Source organism: Zalophus californianus, chromosome 13, assembly GCF_009762305.2.
Source record: "Zalophus californianus isolate mZalCal1 chromosome 13, mZalCal1.pri.v2, whole genome shotgun sequence".
NCBI lineage: Eukaryota > Metazoa > Chordata > Mammalia > Carnivora > Otariidae > Zalophus > Zalophus californianus.
Window position 1 is genome coordinate 4,689,374 of NC_045607.1, and position 16,686 is coordinate 4,706,059.

Genomic DNA, 16,686 nt, shown 5'->3' on the forward strand with positions numbered 1-16,686 from the left:
GAAGGCATGTTGACCTCAGTGGAGAGTTCAAACATTGTCATCAATGCGAAGTCTTCCTCCACACGTGTCCGTGCCCGCTCCTCAGTAGCGAACAAGGCGAGAATCATTGTGCATCTTCAGGAGACACGGGACACAGGAGTGAAACTTGGTTCTGTGTGGCCCTGAGCCCCAGGCTGTGCACTGGTGCACGGCCACTCCTTCGGGAGCATTTCCTGCCCCTGAGAGCCAGAATTCCTATCTTAAAAACTCCCTCGGGGTGGGGGGTGGGGTTGCTGGGGGAGCACCAGAAGTGAAAATCAGCCGCATTGTGACCTCGTGGATTCTGCATGCAGCACTCTGGTGAAATCACGGGCCATCTTTTGGGTCACAGCCAACTTGAGTTCTCTGGCCTCGAGATCATTAGGCTTGACAGGAAGGATGACATTGGAAGCACCCGGACCCCATTTCTTTTATTTCTCTCCTCACTTCTCTTTTTAGACCTGGTTAAGAAGTTACATAAAGCTGTTCCAGGCCCCGTGCCAGCGCTGCGGGAAGTTTCTACAAGATGGCCTTCCCCCGACATGGAGGGATTTCCGAACCCTCGAAGCCTTCCATGACACCTGCCGTCAGTGACCCAGCCCCAGCCCCAGCCCAGCCTGTGGGCCCCACCCAGCACCTTCCCAGACAAGCCCTCAGTCGGATGGCTCAGACCTATCCTCCCCGCCCAGACACAATACCGCCACTCGGCCTGTTCCTAAAGCATATCGTACGTTAAGGTTGAGCCTCTTGCAGAGCAGATTCCATCTTGTGTTGATCGGACTAATTCTACACTGTAACTGGTTTATGGAAGGCAGAGAAGACCTTTTTAGAACTCAGAATAAGAAAGTTAAGCAGCATGTTCTTCTTTGTATGTTAGCAACGCCGGCGAATTGATCCTCCTGGGTCTGTGTTCTAAGTCATTTTCACGAGCCCTTATCGTTTGAATGAGCCCATGTTCACATATATTGTCATGCTGGGTGTTTTGTTTTGTAACTTATTTTTTTATATATATATAAGCAGTAAACCTTTTGTACCCCGGACAAGGCTTTGTCTCCTGTTTCTTAAAGCACCTTCTACACTCAGTTGAGTGAACATGTGAGCAGATCTGGGCCTTTTGAAGAAAAAAAACCACTTAGTAATGTCTGCGTTTAAAACCTTGTTCTTTCTGGGGACACATTTCCTTGCTTCTTGCTTTTAGGAGAGAGGACAGTGTTGGCAAATACTCCATTTCAAAGACGTTTTTGCAGTTTGAAAAATGGATTGTTCTTTTTGAGGAAAAAAGCACACAGATGTTGCTTTCTGCTAAAGCAGTAACACACATACGTACCAAAGGGAAAGGAATCTGCCCGGGTTACCAGCTAGAACACATGTAAGCAGGCGTGAGAGGGACGCCTGGCTTGTTTGTCCCATGTTTTGTCCTAAATATCACTGTGAACAGATGCTAGCCCAGTCTGCTGAGTTCATGCAGAGCCTTGACCCCAACACTGAAAGCCATAACCTGTTTATGTGAAGAAGCATTGACCTGGTGAAGGTCTTGAAGGAAGGGGGAGTTTCCTAGAGCTTTCCTGGCCCAGCCTACAGTTCAGATGTTCTCTTTGCAATGAAGATGCCAGAGAGACTCTGCCTTCTTGAGATGTCCAAAAGAATGGGTGGTTCCTACCTGGGTTCTGGTACGGCTCGGGCCCTCGCCACCTACCCCCACCAGGCTTAAAGGATAGGACCGTGCCTCTCGAGGTGTGGTCCAGCAGCAGGAGCATCGTGGGGGCCGATTAAAAACCAACCGAAGAAGATGCCCTGGGAGTGGGGTCCAACAATCTGATTGTTAACAAGCCCCCCAGAGATTCTGCTGTGGGCCCCAGTGTGAGAACCCCTGTTCCAGGAGATGGGCATGCTTCCGGGGCCCAGTCTGGGGAGGTGTGATGAGAGGCAGTGAGAACGTTTTTTCCATACAGCCAGTAATTCCAGGCTAAATACCACGGTCGTCACATTCAAGCTATTATCACTCATGAGAGGCACCATTATTTCATGAACCACTAACACTAAGAAAGAAAAACATGCTGCCCATTAAACCACGGCACAGGCCTTCATGAGAATCCTGTATGACACGGGAGTCGGTCACACCAGCCTTTCATTGCTCTGAAACGTCTTTCATCTATTCCAAGGGGGCTGTCAACTTCTGCTGGAGTCTCCTTGTCAAGCAGGGGACAGACGGTCCCTGGGAACAGACCAGAACACGGCTTCACTGGCTTGTGTGTCTCTTCCCTTCTTTGGTCTCGTAAGACACTTGTTTGTTGCTTTGTGAGAACATCCGGAATTGAGGATGTGGGGTCTGTAGCAACATCTTGTCCCATTGCTGCCCATCTTTTCTAAGACATTTAAATGGTACATAGACTGACCCCACGGGACTCCAGGGTGCATTGTCGTATGCAGTGAGGACAATATGACCAGCTCTGACCAGGTTGGAGCATGTGGAAATGACAAGTACGTCGTGACTGTCAGCTGGCTGACAGCACCTGTCAGAGGTGTTGAAATTGGGGGGCGGGGGTGGGCCACTGGTGAAATTATGGTAACGGTAGATCACCTTGGGAGAAGGCTATGTGGATTTTTAATTGTTTGAATCCTCCTGATTGTAGCAGATCTGAGAAGGTCTCCGTTGGTACTGGGGGTCTAACTCCTGCCAACCTCCCAACCTCCGTGTTCAGGAGAGAGCGAGCCGGCCTTGAGTTCAGAGCCTCAGGCAGGCAGGAGTTTCTAGTTAATGACATTGTTTTCTCTGTGTCATGTTTAGTGATACTTTCCATTCGTGACAAATGATGATCGTTTCCCATTTACAGGAAGCTATAAAGTTTCCATTCTAAACAAATGTATTTAGGCAGGAAAGTGGAACCGTTAGAGAAAAATATTAAATTAATACTAGCACAGGTGGAGTGTGGTTACAGCAGCGGCAGGGGACATGCACGGCCAGGGTCTGAATTCTGGCCCCCTGCTCCCAGTGGTGGGGGCCCAGACAAGCCACCGTTCCTTGGTTATCACCCTGTTTGAGCTTCTGTAAGATGAAGGCTGACAGTGACCGTGAGAGAGGGAAGCTGGAGGGTGAGGTTTTATGGATGAAACAAGATTGGCCATGAGTTGATCATTCACTGCGGCTGGGCATTGTGTATGTAGGTGATGCTTGCTGTTTTGTTCTCTATGTTTTATATACTTTTTTCTTTTCTTTTCTTTTTAAGATTTTATTTGTTTATTTGACAGAGACAGCGAGAAAAGGAACACAAGCAGGGGGAGTGGGAGAGGGAGAAGCAGGCTTCCTGATGAGCAGGGAGCCCGATGTGCGGCTCGATCCCGGGACCCTGGGACCATGACCTGAGCCGAAGGCAGACACTTAACTGTCTGAGCCACTCAGGTGCCCCTATGTACTTTTTTCCATATTTTATATACTTTTTAAAAAATCTTTCCCTAATTAAAAGCAGGAGGAAAAATACAAGGGTTGGGCCAGTCAACCATTAAGGCCTTCCCGACTCTAGCACTCGTGTTCTTCAGTCTTGAGAGGGAAAAGCTGAAAGGAAATGTACTGAGGTCTGGAAAGGTGAGCGGGGCTAGAAGGGTGAATGCTTGGTGCTTCAAGAGACGGACACGTGGGCGTCTGGGTGGCTCAGTTGGTTAAGTGACTGCCTTCGGCTCAGGTCATGATCCTGGAGTCCCGGGATCAAGTCCCACATCGGGCTCCCTGCTCAGCAGGGAGTCTGCTTCTCCCTCTGACCCTCTTCCCTCTCGTGCTCTCTATCTCTCATTCTCTCTCTCTCAAATAAATAAAATCTTAAAAAAATTAAATTAAAATTAAAAAAAAAAAAAGAGACGGACACGAGGGACACCTGGGTGGCTCAGTCAGTTAAGCGTCTGCCTTCGGCTCAGGTCATGATCCCAGGGTCCTAGGATTGAGTCCCACATCGGGCTCCCTGCTCAGCGGGGAGTCTGCTTCTCCCTCTGACTGCCGCTCCCCCTGCTTGTGCTTGCGCTCTCTCTCTCTCTCTCTCTCTGACAAATAGATGACTAAAATCTTTAAGAAAGAGAGAGACACAAGGGAGACTGGCTTTTTGTCAACCATTAGAATCCAGAGAACGTGCTGACCCAAAGTCAGCAAAAGTAGAGGCCAGTGGGTCAGGACCAGTGACAGGGTGGCAAATCATGAGGGGAGCTGGAAGGCCTGCCGCCACCACTGGGAGCAAGGCGTCAGGTCCCCGAACTGTCCTTTGGTGCCTCTCACAGAAAGGAACGTGGCCATCACTGGGTATGCCACCCAGATACGACTTAGGCTGTCCACCATGACCTCTAGACCAGACCTACAAGGCATAGTACATGACTTAATCATTGCCCGACAGCTCAGTGCCTGCTCTGTGCCAGGTGCTCTGTCCCAAGTGGGTACGTGGCGTTTCCCCTTGTCGTATAGACCAGGAGAGGGTCTCACACAGCAATACGCCCGAGGGCTGGATATGTGACTGACCACGTCATCGGGCCCTGTGGCTACTGAGCAGCAGGGCCTCCTCCACAGAGGCAAAGGGACCAGTCCCCGCCCTGCTGGGGTGTATCAGCTGACAAGTGCTCTTGGCCCGAGCTCGGACATCTCTGTCCAACAGGTGCTTACTGCCGTGATCAGCAGTGACGCATTTACCTGTACTTTCTGCCGGCCCTGCTACCACTGATGAGCGGGCCAGCCGTAGGAACAGACAGAGTGGAATGAGGACGTCTATGCAGGGTTGTCCAGATTTTTTTCCTGAACTAAATTGGGAACTGGCCTTTTGGTATCGAGTGATATTTTTCTACTTCACACCACTGACGGGGAGCTGCAGGCACGAAACGATGAACTTTCAGTGTTAATGTGCAAACTTTCCATTGCATTCAGACTGTCAGAGTGCGGGCCTGATGCTAAATCGAGAGCCTCGGAAGGTCACCCTAGTTGGGAGGGGAAGGGACATCAGCCTCACCACCAGGATTCTCACGAGATCCGGAACCACAGCCAACTTGATGGGAGGCGTCATCAGGCCATCAGGTCTGTGGACGAGAGGACAGAGCAGGACGACTCACCTTGCTTGTCGGCGCCTCCCAGCTTCTGCGTCTCTGCTGGCGCGATCTCTGTTGAGGATGATCTCTGTGAACTTTAATTGTCCTGCATTTGACAGGAAAGGGTGGGCCAATTCCATTGCACCTGCTCAGAGCTCGTTCAAGCCTGCACGATAATGCGCCTGGAAGACGAGCCGGAGCAGAGTGCTGTGGACCAGTCTGCCTGCCGTCAGTCCTTCCAGTCCGTCTGCATCTGCTCGGGGAATAATTAGGCTTCACTTTCTAGGACAGGCGGATTTCTTTCCCCATCTCTGCCATCCTTCCCTGCTCTCATCCCCACCCCAGCTCCTTCAGCTAGCGGAAAGGAACCTCAGAAATCACTTTCAAGTTGAATTTTAAATTGCAGGTTGGCTGCTCCCTGTCATTAGTGCTTGAAGAGATAAACCTTAAAGTTCACGAGCACATCCAGGTAAAGCACCATCTTGGCAGCTTTACGATGATTAGTTACTCAAGAACAGCTCCAGCCTGTCTCTGTGCTAATTGAGTTTGAAATTTCCACTGGGGATTGGCTTTCCTCTGGGACCATATGATCTCTGGTTTGGTGTGAGCTGAACAGGCGGGTTCTTGCCGGCAGGGGGCTTCATCGGCATCATGCTTGCCCGAGCCTGACAGAGGCAAAACAGTCACGTGTCCCTGGGGGTTGGGAGGGCGGGATGGCGGAGGGAAGAGACGGGCAATGAGAGAGGCCAGGAGGACAGCAGCCATGAGCTTGGGAGCCGGCCTGGGACGCCAGCGAGCCTTGTCAGCCCCCGCGCCGTGGGGCGGCTTGTTACTTAACCATGCTGCTCCATTTCTGCAATTCCTAGCTGTATTCTCTCTCATCAGCTTGCTTTCTTAATTACTAGAGGAGTACGTGTGTTCCGTTTATAGAAAATTAGATAATGTGGATGAGCAAAGGAGAAAATAACCATAATTCCCACTAGCAAGAGATAATTGCCAGAGCAGTGCACTTCGCCGTCTATCTTCCCAGACCCTCCTATGGATAGGTTTGTGTGTGTCCATTTTTTGCCAAAAATATGAGCATATTGTGTACTGTTTTGAAACCTGCTTTTTCCCATTTAGCAAAAGGCTAAGTTGCTATAGCACAGAGGCCCCAAAATACAGTGGCTTAAAGAATGCAGACACTTACTTGTCTATCACTGCGGAGCTCCAGAGGGCCTGGTTCAGACCCCAGGGCTGCTCTGCTCCATGCAGAGATCTCGAGGCTCCTGTTCCTGCTACACTCACTCCAGCCCCCGACCGAGGACATGGGCTGTGTGGGGGAAGATGGGCCACAGGCCCCTTCCAAGTTTACTAAAAGGAAAGGACAGACAGGAACGTGTGCCCAGTGTTTTAAGAGCCAGACCCAGCACCGGCACGCGTCCATTCCATTTGAACTTCATTAGCAAGAACTTAGTCACGTGGCCAACCTTGCTGCCGGGACGGCTAGGAAATGCATTCTGTAAGTGTGGGGCAGCTGAGGGTCCAGCAGAAACTCTCACTCTGACACAGAAGAGAGCCTGTTCTGATGGACGGCCTGCAGCCTCTGCAAGCTGTCCCGAACCGCCCCCCACACACCGCCTCAGGAGTGGGGCAGCGATGACCCTGTCCTCTCAGCTTTGTTTCTTTGCTTTGTCCTTTGTGTTACAATCTCCTTCCACTGGTGACCATAGTATAGACAATGAACCTCCTATTGGGCTTCTTAAGCTTTTTATGTTGCAATAATTGTACATTCCCAGGAGGTTGCAAAGACCTGTATAGGGAGGTCCTGCCCTTCGCCAGCCACCTCCCTGCCACAGTCAAGATAGCTGACTGTACCCTCCCCACAAGACCCCCTCGTTCTACGCCCTTCCACCCACATACACCTCTTCCCCCCATCCCCATCCCCTGGCAGCCTCCGATCTGTTCTCCATCTCTGCAGCTTTTCCACTAGCATTATATACCTGGAATCATGCGCTGTGTATGCTCTTGAGGTTGGCTTTTCTCACTTGGCACGGTTTCCTTGAGGTTCATCCAAGTCATTGTGTGTGTCAGCAAACCATTCCTCTTAGTTGCTGAATAGTATTCTGTGCTGTGCATCGCCACCCTTGAGCCGTTTATCCACGGGAGGACGTTTGGTAGTTTCCAGCTCATAGCTCTTAGAAATGAAGCTGCCGTGAGCGCCTACATGCACGATCCTGCGTGAAAGATGGTTTCTGTTGCTGTGGGTGCCCGGGAGGACAGTTGCTGGGCTGTATAGGAAGTCCATTTTTAGTTTTAAAGGAACTGCTGAGCCGTTTTCCGGAGTGGCTGTGTCCCTTTACTTTCCTGCCAGCAGTCTGCACGGCACCCAGTTTCTCCGCATCTTCACCAGCATTTGGTATTGCCACTACTTCTTATTTGAGCCATTTGATAGGTGTGAGGCGCTATCTCAAGTGACTCGTATCTGCATTTCCCCAACAGCTAATGCTGTCAAAGATCTTATCATGTGCTCAGGTAAAGGGTTTGTGCGGGTCTTTGCCCACTGTCCATTTGGATGTTCTTTTCATGTTGAGTGTTGAGGGTTCCTCACACATTCTAGACGCAGATCCTTTGTCGGTCATGTGATGTGCCCGTGTGGTCTCCCGGTCTGTAGCTTGCCTTTTCATCCTCTTAATGGGGTCTTCCACAGAATATATTCAGTTCTTATGAGGTCCTGTTTATCAGTTCTTTCATTCACGGATCATGCCTTCTGTGTCGAGTCTAACCTGGTGGGTTTCAGGTGACCAGGGAACGTTAGGAATGTTGCCGCCGCCTCCCCCTCCTCCCCCCTCCTCTCCTTCCTCCCTCCCCCTCCTTCTTCTCTCTCTCTCTTTCCCCATCTTAATTTGTAGCTCAGTCTATATCTCCATCTCCATCTCTTGGCAGGGAGCTTAGCTGCCTTCTGCCTATGCACTGGATGGACAGTCAGATTGTCCAAGGCCTGGAGACCCGCCCTCGCTCACCCAGCAGGTGAACGACAGTGTGAGGACCAGAGCCAGACTCCCCTCTGTCTACATGTTTTCCCCTTCCCCAAAACTTCGTGGGATAGCATTTGACCTACAGTGTCAAGATGAAATAGATCCTGCTAGGGATCACTGGGGGACATCTGCCTGTGGTCGGATAGGCAGCCGCCTGCCAAGTCCTGATACTTAAGCAAGCACGTGTGATGTCACTGGAGGGAAGACAGGAGGGCTTCCTGGGGAAGATCCCCCCACCCCCACCTCACACACACGCACACACACACACACACACACACACACACAGTTCCTGGCCTCATGGACTGTCAGGCCACCCGGAAACCCCACGCTGACGGCCGTGCCTTGGGAAGGGGAAAGGGGAAAGGGGAGCATGGGAGTATGTTGGATGTGGGAGCTGTTTGCACCGGCAGACCACCCCCCACCCCTCTGCCCTTGGCACCTGGCCCTCTAGGCAGCACTCAGCCTGCTCAAGGACTCCAGGGAAGGATGGAGTGCCGGCCCACAGGCTGCTGGGAGCCCACCCTCAAGATGGGCCGTCCTCACCCATCTACCCGAGCCTCAAGCTTACTGTCACCTTCCTTTGTGCGGACAGCATCCTAAAACATGGAAGGGGCAGGGGGCCTTGGGCTGGGAGTGGAAAGACCCTGCAGGATAGAACCCTTTCACTTCAGAGAGCACCAGCATGTCGTGTCCCTCCCGCCCCCCCCCCCCCCAGCCACTGGATTGTTCTCAGCCCATTCTTCCTCCAGAAAGCCACATGGCGCTTGCACACGCACACTCTCTCTCCTTTCCCAGTTACTAAGCGTATGCCCATCCAAACCATCTCCTGCTCCAAAGCACCCAACAAAACTGCATTTCCCAGATCCCTTGCATCTAAGTGGAGCTCTGGAATGTGAGCAGCAGTTTTGTGTCACTTTCAGAGCCTAAAGAAGGCCCGCGTTTCCTATGCTCTCTCTTCCTTTTCTGAGGCGGTATTGGAAGCTGCACACAGCAGCGGGACATGATGGAAAGATCCTGAATCCCCGTGTCCCTACCTGGAGAAGAGCTGCGCAGGTGAGCCTCCCCACCAGGAGCTTCTGCGGTGGATTTTGTGTGAGAGAAGTTAACTTTCAAACCTTTCATTGTGTTTAAATAACTGAGATTTAAGGTGGTGGTTGTTTTTTTTTAATAACTGCTAGTTTTATTTACCCCGAACACCATCTAAATACACTGGAAACAGGCTGTAGATAGTATTGGATCAATGGCAGAGGTTACTGTTTCTACTGCTACTCTATTTATTAGCTTGAGTACAAATCCTCTCCACTTGGCATAGAAGAGGACCACATAAAATGTCACCTCAGCCTTGCGGTCTCGCTCCCCTGGGAAGAGCCACCCTATCAGACAGGCCCTGACCGTTCGCTGTGGAAGTGTGCGCGTCCCTGTCCCTTCCTGTCCCCTCCCTCGGTTCATCAGAGCACCCCTGGCTTTGGACGTGAGCTGTGTATCTTGTCATTCGCACCCCCCATGAGAGTGTCAGGAGGGCGAGGACTGGGTCTGCCTCGGGCACTGCTCTGTCCCCTGGCATAGCGTAGGTGCTCAGTAATCTCTGCCAGACACTGACAGGAGGAAGAAAGCCAGGCTCAGGAATCTGCTCTGCTCCTAAACAGGTGACCCTGGGCCAGTCACTTGATCCCTCCGAGTCTGGATTCTTCCTCTGGGAATTGGGCCAGTGAGTTTGGCCTTGCAGGTGCAGAAGTCTTGCAAGTGACCACACCAGATGGGTATTGTGCGCCTACTGGGTGTACCTACTGGGTACCAGGGATAGTTTACATGTCAACTGGGAGAGGGCCAGACAGTGCAGGTGGCCTTGTCGGTGAATCCCTTGCAGGCATGAGTGAGGATGCTGTGGGGAAGTCGTCCACGTGGGGCCTGTTCTGTCTCCTGCCATGCCTTTGTGACTCCCACCCGTCTCTCCTTACCACTAAAGAAAAGCCTCAGAGAAGAATCCAGAAGTCTGATGGCAGTGCCAGGGGATGGCCTGCCCCCTGCAGACACGGCAGAGCAGCCTCAGCTGGGCATGGAGACCATCTCTTAAGCACAAGAGATTTAAGACACATTTAGAAAGTGCAAGTGTTTGGAAGAGAATATCTGAATCCCAGGACACCGCCCCGCTTCCCAATCCTATCTGCATTTCCGTGACTGTGCCCTCCCCCCTTGCCTTGATTAGAACAGGGTCCCTTTTTTGCCATGGCCTTTTGATATTTGACTTTGCACTCGATCCCCCTAAAGCTAATAGGCGCTGGCCTTTCATTTCCAAAGGGTACTTGGTCAAATTAATGATCGCCAAAAGGCCATAGTTAATTTGCTGTCCTTCCTGTTTCTTTCCATTAGTTTGCAAACCACCAAAGTTTAAGAAAACTCCTGAGCATAAAAGAGTAGGGATCTAATTAGGAAGCAGGCAGGTAGTTCTAAACTTTTTCAAAACCTTAGGGGCTATAGCCAAGGGAGGGCTGGGAAACCGTACTAGCAAGAGAAAACCAGTCCACTGCGTGGCCAGGTCCTAGCTGTGGGTCTGACGCATAGAGGCCTGGATGACCTTCAAGTGGGTGAGCGTGCGACGCCGTGTAACGTGTCCTTGGCAAGGGATCACAGCCCGGACTGTCTGCCCAGGCTCCAGGGCGCCTTGCTCAGTCTACAGGAGAAAAGGGCTGAAGACCCTGGGGAACAAGAGCAGTCCTCCAGGCTGCCTCCTTCCTCAGAATATTAATACCGATGACCTGAAGCAAGTGGGGTGAGGTTAAAGTAGTTTGCACTTGTCCGAAGTGAACCGCACCTCACTGCATAAAGGTTGTGGGTCCTCACGGGCCTCAGCCTGATGACGACTCTGTGCCCCGAGGCCGCCAGGCGCACGTCAGCGATGCCATCCCACCACGAGCCATGGTTGTGGCTGGCACCTGCCCCCCTGGGAGCACATGATTTACAAGAATCCAGACCCCATGGTGGTGTTACCCCTTCTTGGGATTAAATAAAACCTCGCCTTGCCTTTGGGAAACTCCCCCTGCCCCCTCATCAATCCACGTGCTTCCATTAGATTGGCTCCCTTGGTCACCCCTTCCCACCCCTCACTCCAGAGGAGGGAAATCCCAGTCTCAGTCCCAGACCCCCCTTCGCACACGTGCGCGCGCACGCACGCACACACTTGCTGTGATTGGTTCAGGGATAGCATGCTATCTAACCAAGCCACGGACACACTATTATATCTTCCTGGGGAGCTAAGAGGAAAGTGGCCACTGATTTCCACTGAACTTGAGCGGAGGGAGTTGAGATAGAGCTGGAGCAGCCTCCCTCTGCAGGAACCTAGCTCACCCCTGCACGGCTCCAGCCAGGGTGGAGAAGGGGAACATGCCTTTTCTTGCAACATCTGTTGTCAGTGCTTAACATCACACCAGGGGGCAGAGAAAAAAACATTTAAAGGGCCCCGATCCATCTTCTAGATCAGGCAGTGACGGATGAATTTGGAACCGAAAGGCCATCAGTTGGCAACTGGCGAAAGGAGGCACTGTGAGGTATTACCAAGGATCGTACATTCCTGTCCTGGATTCGATGGCTGGGAATGAGAAACAGTTTGATTTTCAAACCCAGCAAGTTATGGCTCTTTTACGTTTCCTTTCAATTTACTTAACAACTGAAAAGCTTGCTTTTTAACCCATCCTTCCCTCGTGCATTTTACTGTCAGCAGCCAGAAGAAACGAAGCAGCTTCTTCAGCCCTGTGCCTGTGAGTCTCCTTCAGAGGATATTTGAGTCCCCTGGGCAGATTTCCAGGTTTGTGCGTTATCCCAGGGCCAGCGCTCGAGCTTCCCAGCACCACATACACAGCAGGGCTCCCCTTCCTCCTCCTGCCAGTGGCCTTCCCCTCGCTCCTCTCTGAGCCCCTCCGGGGGCACCCCCAAGCCCCCTCTGGCTTCTGCCGCACGGCCCCCAGCCCGCTGTCTCCCAGAGCAGGCCACTTTTGGGCACCACGATCTCAATTGTCACTTACTGTCACTCCACAACCCTCCCCAATTTAGTGGTATATCCCCCCATTTTGAGTGTGGGCTGAACTTAGTGACCTGCTGCTAATGAAGACATGGAAAGGTGGAGAAACCCGGCAGGCGCCACCCTAACCATCAGCAAGGTCACCAGAACCAGCCGTGGTATAGCTGGGCTCTGACAGGATGGAAATGGCACTCCACCTCTGTGAGGTTCTTCCCCCAAATCTATACCCCCATCTGATCTTGGGGAAACATTCAACAGACCCAAATTGAAGGGCATTCTACAAAATACTTGACCTCTACTCTTCAGAAAGTGTCAAGGTCGTGAAAGACAAGGGAGGACAGAGAAACTGTCCCAGATGGAATGAGACCAAGGACACAAGGCAGTATCCTAGATGGGGTCCTGGAGCAGAAAACCAATGTTGGCAGGAAAAGAGAAGAAATCCTAATAACATCTGAGGGTTAATAGCAGTACATCAATGTTAATTTCGTACTTTTGATAAATGTGGTCATTGCAAGACATTAATATCGGGGAGCTGGGTGGAGGGTACATGGGAACTCCGTCTACTGTCTTTGCAACTCTTCTGTAAATCTAAAATCATTTCTAAATAAGGTGTGGGGGCGCCTAGGTGGCTCAGTCAGTCAGGCATCTGGCTCTTGGTTTCAGCTCAGGTCATGATTTCATGGTGGTGGCTCCACGCTCAGCACAGAGTCGGCTTTAGATTCTCCCTCTCCCTCTCCCCTTACCCTCTGCCCCTCACCCACTCATGCTCACTCACTCTAGCTCTAAAATAAATAAGTCTTTTTAAAAATAAATCAATAAAAAGGTGTGTGTGTGTGTGTGTGTGTGTGTGTGTGTGTGTGTGTGTGTGTGTGAATTTAGTTGCTCAAAATCACAACCACCACATCGCTCACTGATTTCCAGTGGGGGCAGGCTCGGCTGGGAAGACTCCACCACATGGAGCCGGGTCCCAAGTATTAGCATCCCAAGAAAACCAGGTAGACACCGTATCATCTTCTACATCCTAGCCTCAGAAATTATATAGCATCACTGTTAGTCAGCCAGTCACTAACAGCCCAGAGTCAAGGGAGGGGACCCAGACCCCCACTCTGATTAAGAGGGGTGACAAGAATGTGTGACCTCGTTTGAAAACCGGGACAGGGGCCCACCCTTCTCTTTTCTTTTTTTTTTTAAATTTTTTATTGTTATGTTAATCACCATACATTACATCATTAGTTTTTGATGTAGTGTTCCATGATTCATTGTTTGTGCATAACACCCAGTGCTCCACGCAGAACGTGCCCTCTTTAATACCCATCACCAGGCTAACCCATCCCCCCAACCCCCTCCCCTCTAGAACCCTCAGTTTGTTTTTCAGAGTCCATCGTCTCTCATGGTTCGTCTCCCCCTCCGACTTATTCCCCTTCAATCTTCCCCTCCTGCTATCTTCTTCTTTTTTTCTTTTCTTACCATATATTGCATTATTTGTTTCAGAAGTACTGATCTGTGATTCAACAGTCTTGCACAATTCACAGTGCTCACGTTAGCACATAGCCTCCCCAATGTCTATCACCCAGCCACCCCATCCCTCCCACCCCCCACCACTCCAGCAACCCTCGGTTTGTTTCCCGAGGTTAAGAATTCCTCATATCAGCGAGGTCATATGATACATGTCTTTCTCTGATTGACTTATTTCACTCAGCATAACACCCTCCAGTTCCATCCACGTCCTTGCAAATGGCAAGATCTCATTCCTTTTTCTGGCTGCATAATATTCCATTGTGTATATATACCACGTCTTCTTTATCCATTCATCTGTCGATGGACATCATGGCTCTTTCCACAGTTTGGCTATTGTGGACATTGCTGCTATAAACATCGGGGTGCACGTACCCCTTCGGATCCCTACATTTGTATCTTTGGGGTAAATACCCAGTAGTGCAATTGCTGGATCGTATGGTAGCTCTATTTTCAACTGTTTGAGGAACCTCCATACTGTTTTCCAGAGTAGTTGCACCAGCTTGCATTCCCACCAACAGTGTAGGAGGGTTCCCCTTTCTCCACATCCCCGCCAACATCTGTCGTTTCCTGACTTGTTAATTCTAGCCATTCTGACGGGTGTGAGGTGGTATCTCATGGAGGTTTTGATTTGGATTTCCCTGATGCTGAGCGATGTTGAGCACTTTTTCATGTGTCTGTTGGCCATTTGGGTGTCTTCTTTGGAAAAATGCCTGTTCATGTCTTCCGCCCATTTCTTGATTGGATTATTTGTTCTCTGGGTGTTGAGTTTGATAAGTTCTTTATAGATTTTGGATACTAGCCCTTTATCTGATAGGTCATTTGCAAATATTTTCTCCCATTCTGTCGGTTGTCTTTTGGTTTTGTGGACTGTTTCTTTTGCTGTGCAAAAGCTTTTTATCTTGATGAAATCCCAATAGTTCATTTTTGCCCTGGCTTCCCTTGCCTTTGGCGATGTTTCTAGGAAGAAGTTGCGGCGGCTGAGGTCGAAGAGGTTGCGACCTGTGTTCTCCTTTAGGATTTTGATGGACTCCTGTCTCACATTTAGGTCTTTCAACCATTTGGAGTCTATTTTTGTGTGTGGTGTAAGGAAATGGTCCAGTTTCATTCTTCTGCACGTGGCTGTCCAATTTTCCCAACACCATTTGTTGAACAGACTGTCTTTATTCCATTGGACATTCTTTCCTGCTTTATCAAAGATGAGTTGACCATAGAGTTGAGGGTCCATTTCTGGGCTCTCTATTCTGTTCCATTGATCTATGTGTCTGTTTTTGTGCCAGTACCATACTGTCTTGATGATGACAGCTTTGTAATAGAGCTGGAAGTCTGGAATTGTGATACCGCCAGCTTTGCTTTTGTTTTTCAGTATTCCTCTGGCTATTCGGGGTCTCTTCTGGTTCCATACAAATTTTAGGATTATTTGTTCCATTTTTGAAAAAAGTGGATGGTATTTTGATGGGGATTGCATTCAATGTGTAGATTGCTCTAGGTAGCATTGACATCTTCACAATGTTTGTTCTTCCAATCCATGAGCACGGAACGTTTTTCCATTTCTTTGTGTCTTCTTCAATTTCTTTCATGAGTATTTTATAGTTTTCTGAGTACAGATCCTTTGCCTCTTTGGTTAAATTGATTCCTACGTATCTTATGGTTTTGGGTGCAATTGTAAATGGGATCGACTCCTTGATTTGTCTCTCTTCTGTCTTGTTGTTGGTGTATAGGAATGCCACTGATTTCTGTGCATTGATTTTATATCCTGCTACTTGACTGAATTCCTGTATGAGTTCCAGCAGTTTTGGGGTGGAGTCTTTTGGGTTTTCCACATACAGAATCATATCATCTGCAAAGAGTGAGAGTTTGACTTCCTCTTTGCCGATTTGGATGCCTTTGATTTCTTTTTGTTGTCTGATTGCTGTGGCTAGGACTTCTAATACTATGTTGAATAGCAGTGGTGAGAGTGGACATGCCTGCCGCGTCCCTGACCTTAGGGGAAAAACTCTCAGCTTTTCCCCATTGAGAATGATATTCGCTGTAGGTTTTTCATAGATGGCTTTTATGATACTGAGGTATGTACCCTCTATCCCTATACTCTGAAGAGTTTTGATCAAGAAAGGATGCTGTACTTTGTCAAATGCTTTTTCTGCATCTATTGAGAGGATCATATGACTCTTGTTCTTTCCTTTGTTAATGTATTGTATCACGTTGATTGATTTGCGGATGTTGAACCACCCTTGCAGCCCAGGCATAAATCCCACTTGGTCATGGTGAATAATCCTTTTAATGTACTGTTGGATCCTATTGGCTAGTATTTTGGTGAGAATTTTTGCATCCATGTTCATCAAGGATATTGGTCTGTAATTCTCCTTTTTGATGGGGTCTTTGTCTGGTTTTGGGATCAAGGTAATGCTGGCCTCATAAAATGAGTTTGGAAGTTTTCCTTCCATTTCTATTTTTTGGAACAGTTTCAGGAGAATAGGTATTAATTCTTCTTTAAATGTCTGATAGAATTCCCATGGGAAGCCACCTGGCCCTGGGCTTTTGTTTGTTGGGAGATTTTTGATGACTGCTTCAATTTCCTTAGTGGTGATAGGTCTGTTCAGGTTTTCTATTTCTTCCTGGTTCAGTTTTGCTGGTTGATACATCTCTAGGAATGCACCCGTTTCTTCCAGGTTATCTAATTTGCTGGCATAGAGTTTCTCATAATATGTTCTTATACTTGTTTGTAGTTCTTTGGTGTTGGTTGTGATCTCTCCTCTTTCATTCATGATTTTGTTGATTTGGGTCATTTCTTTTCTTTTTGATAAGTCTGGCCAGGGGTTTATCAATCTTGTTAATTCTTTCAAAGAACCAGCTCCTAGTTTCGTTGATCTGTTCTACTGTTCTTTTGGTTTCTAGTTCATTGATTCCTGCTCTGATCTTTATTATTTCTCTTCTCCTGCTGGGTTTAGGCTTTCTTTGCTGTTCTTTCTCCAGCTCCTTTAGGTGTAGGGTTAGGTTGTGTATTTGAGACCTTCCTTGTTTCTTGAGAAAGGCTTGTATTGCTATATACTTTCCTCTCAGGACTGC

General features: G+C 49.3%; 1 protein-coding gene across 1 annotated transcript in view; it reads left to right on the plus strand.

Moving 5' to 3' along the window:
• MED27 (mediator complex subunit 27) overlaps positions 1-1,052 on the plus strand; it is a 202,206-nt gene extending 201,154 nt beyond the window's left edge. Inside the window, exon 8 of the mRNA XM_027616754.1 lies at positions 478-1,052. Within this exon, the coding sequence (XP_027472555.1) occupies positions 478-612 (135 nt within the window). The 3' untranslated portion in view covers positions 613-1,052. The remainder of the gene's footprint in view (positions 1-477) is intronic.
• The last annotated feature ends 15,634 nt before the right edge of the window (positions 1,053-16,686 follow it).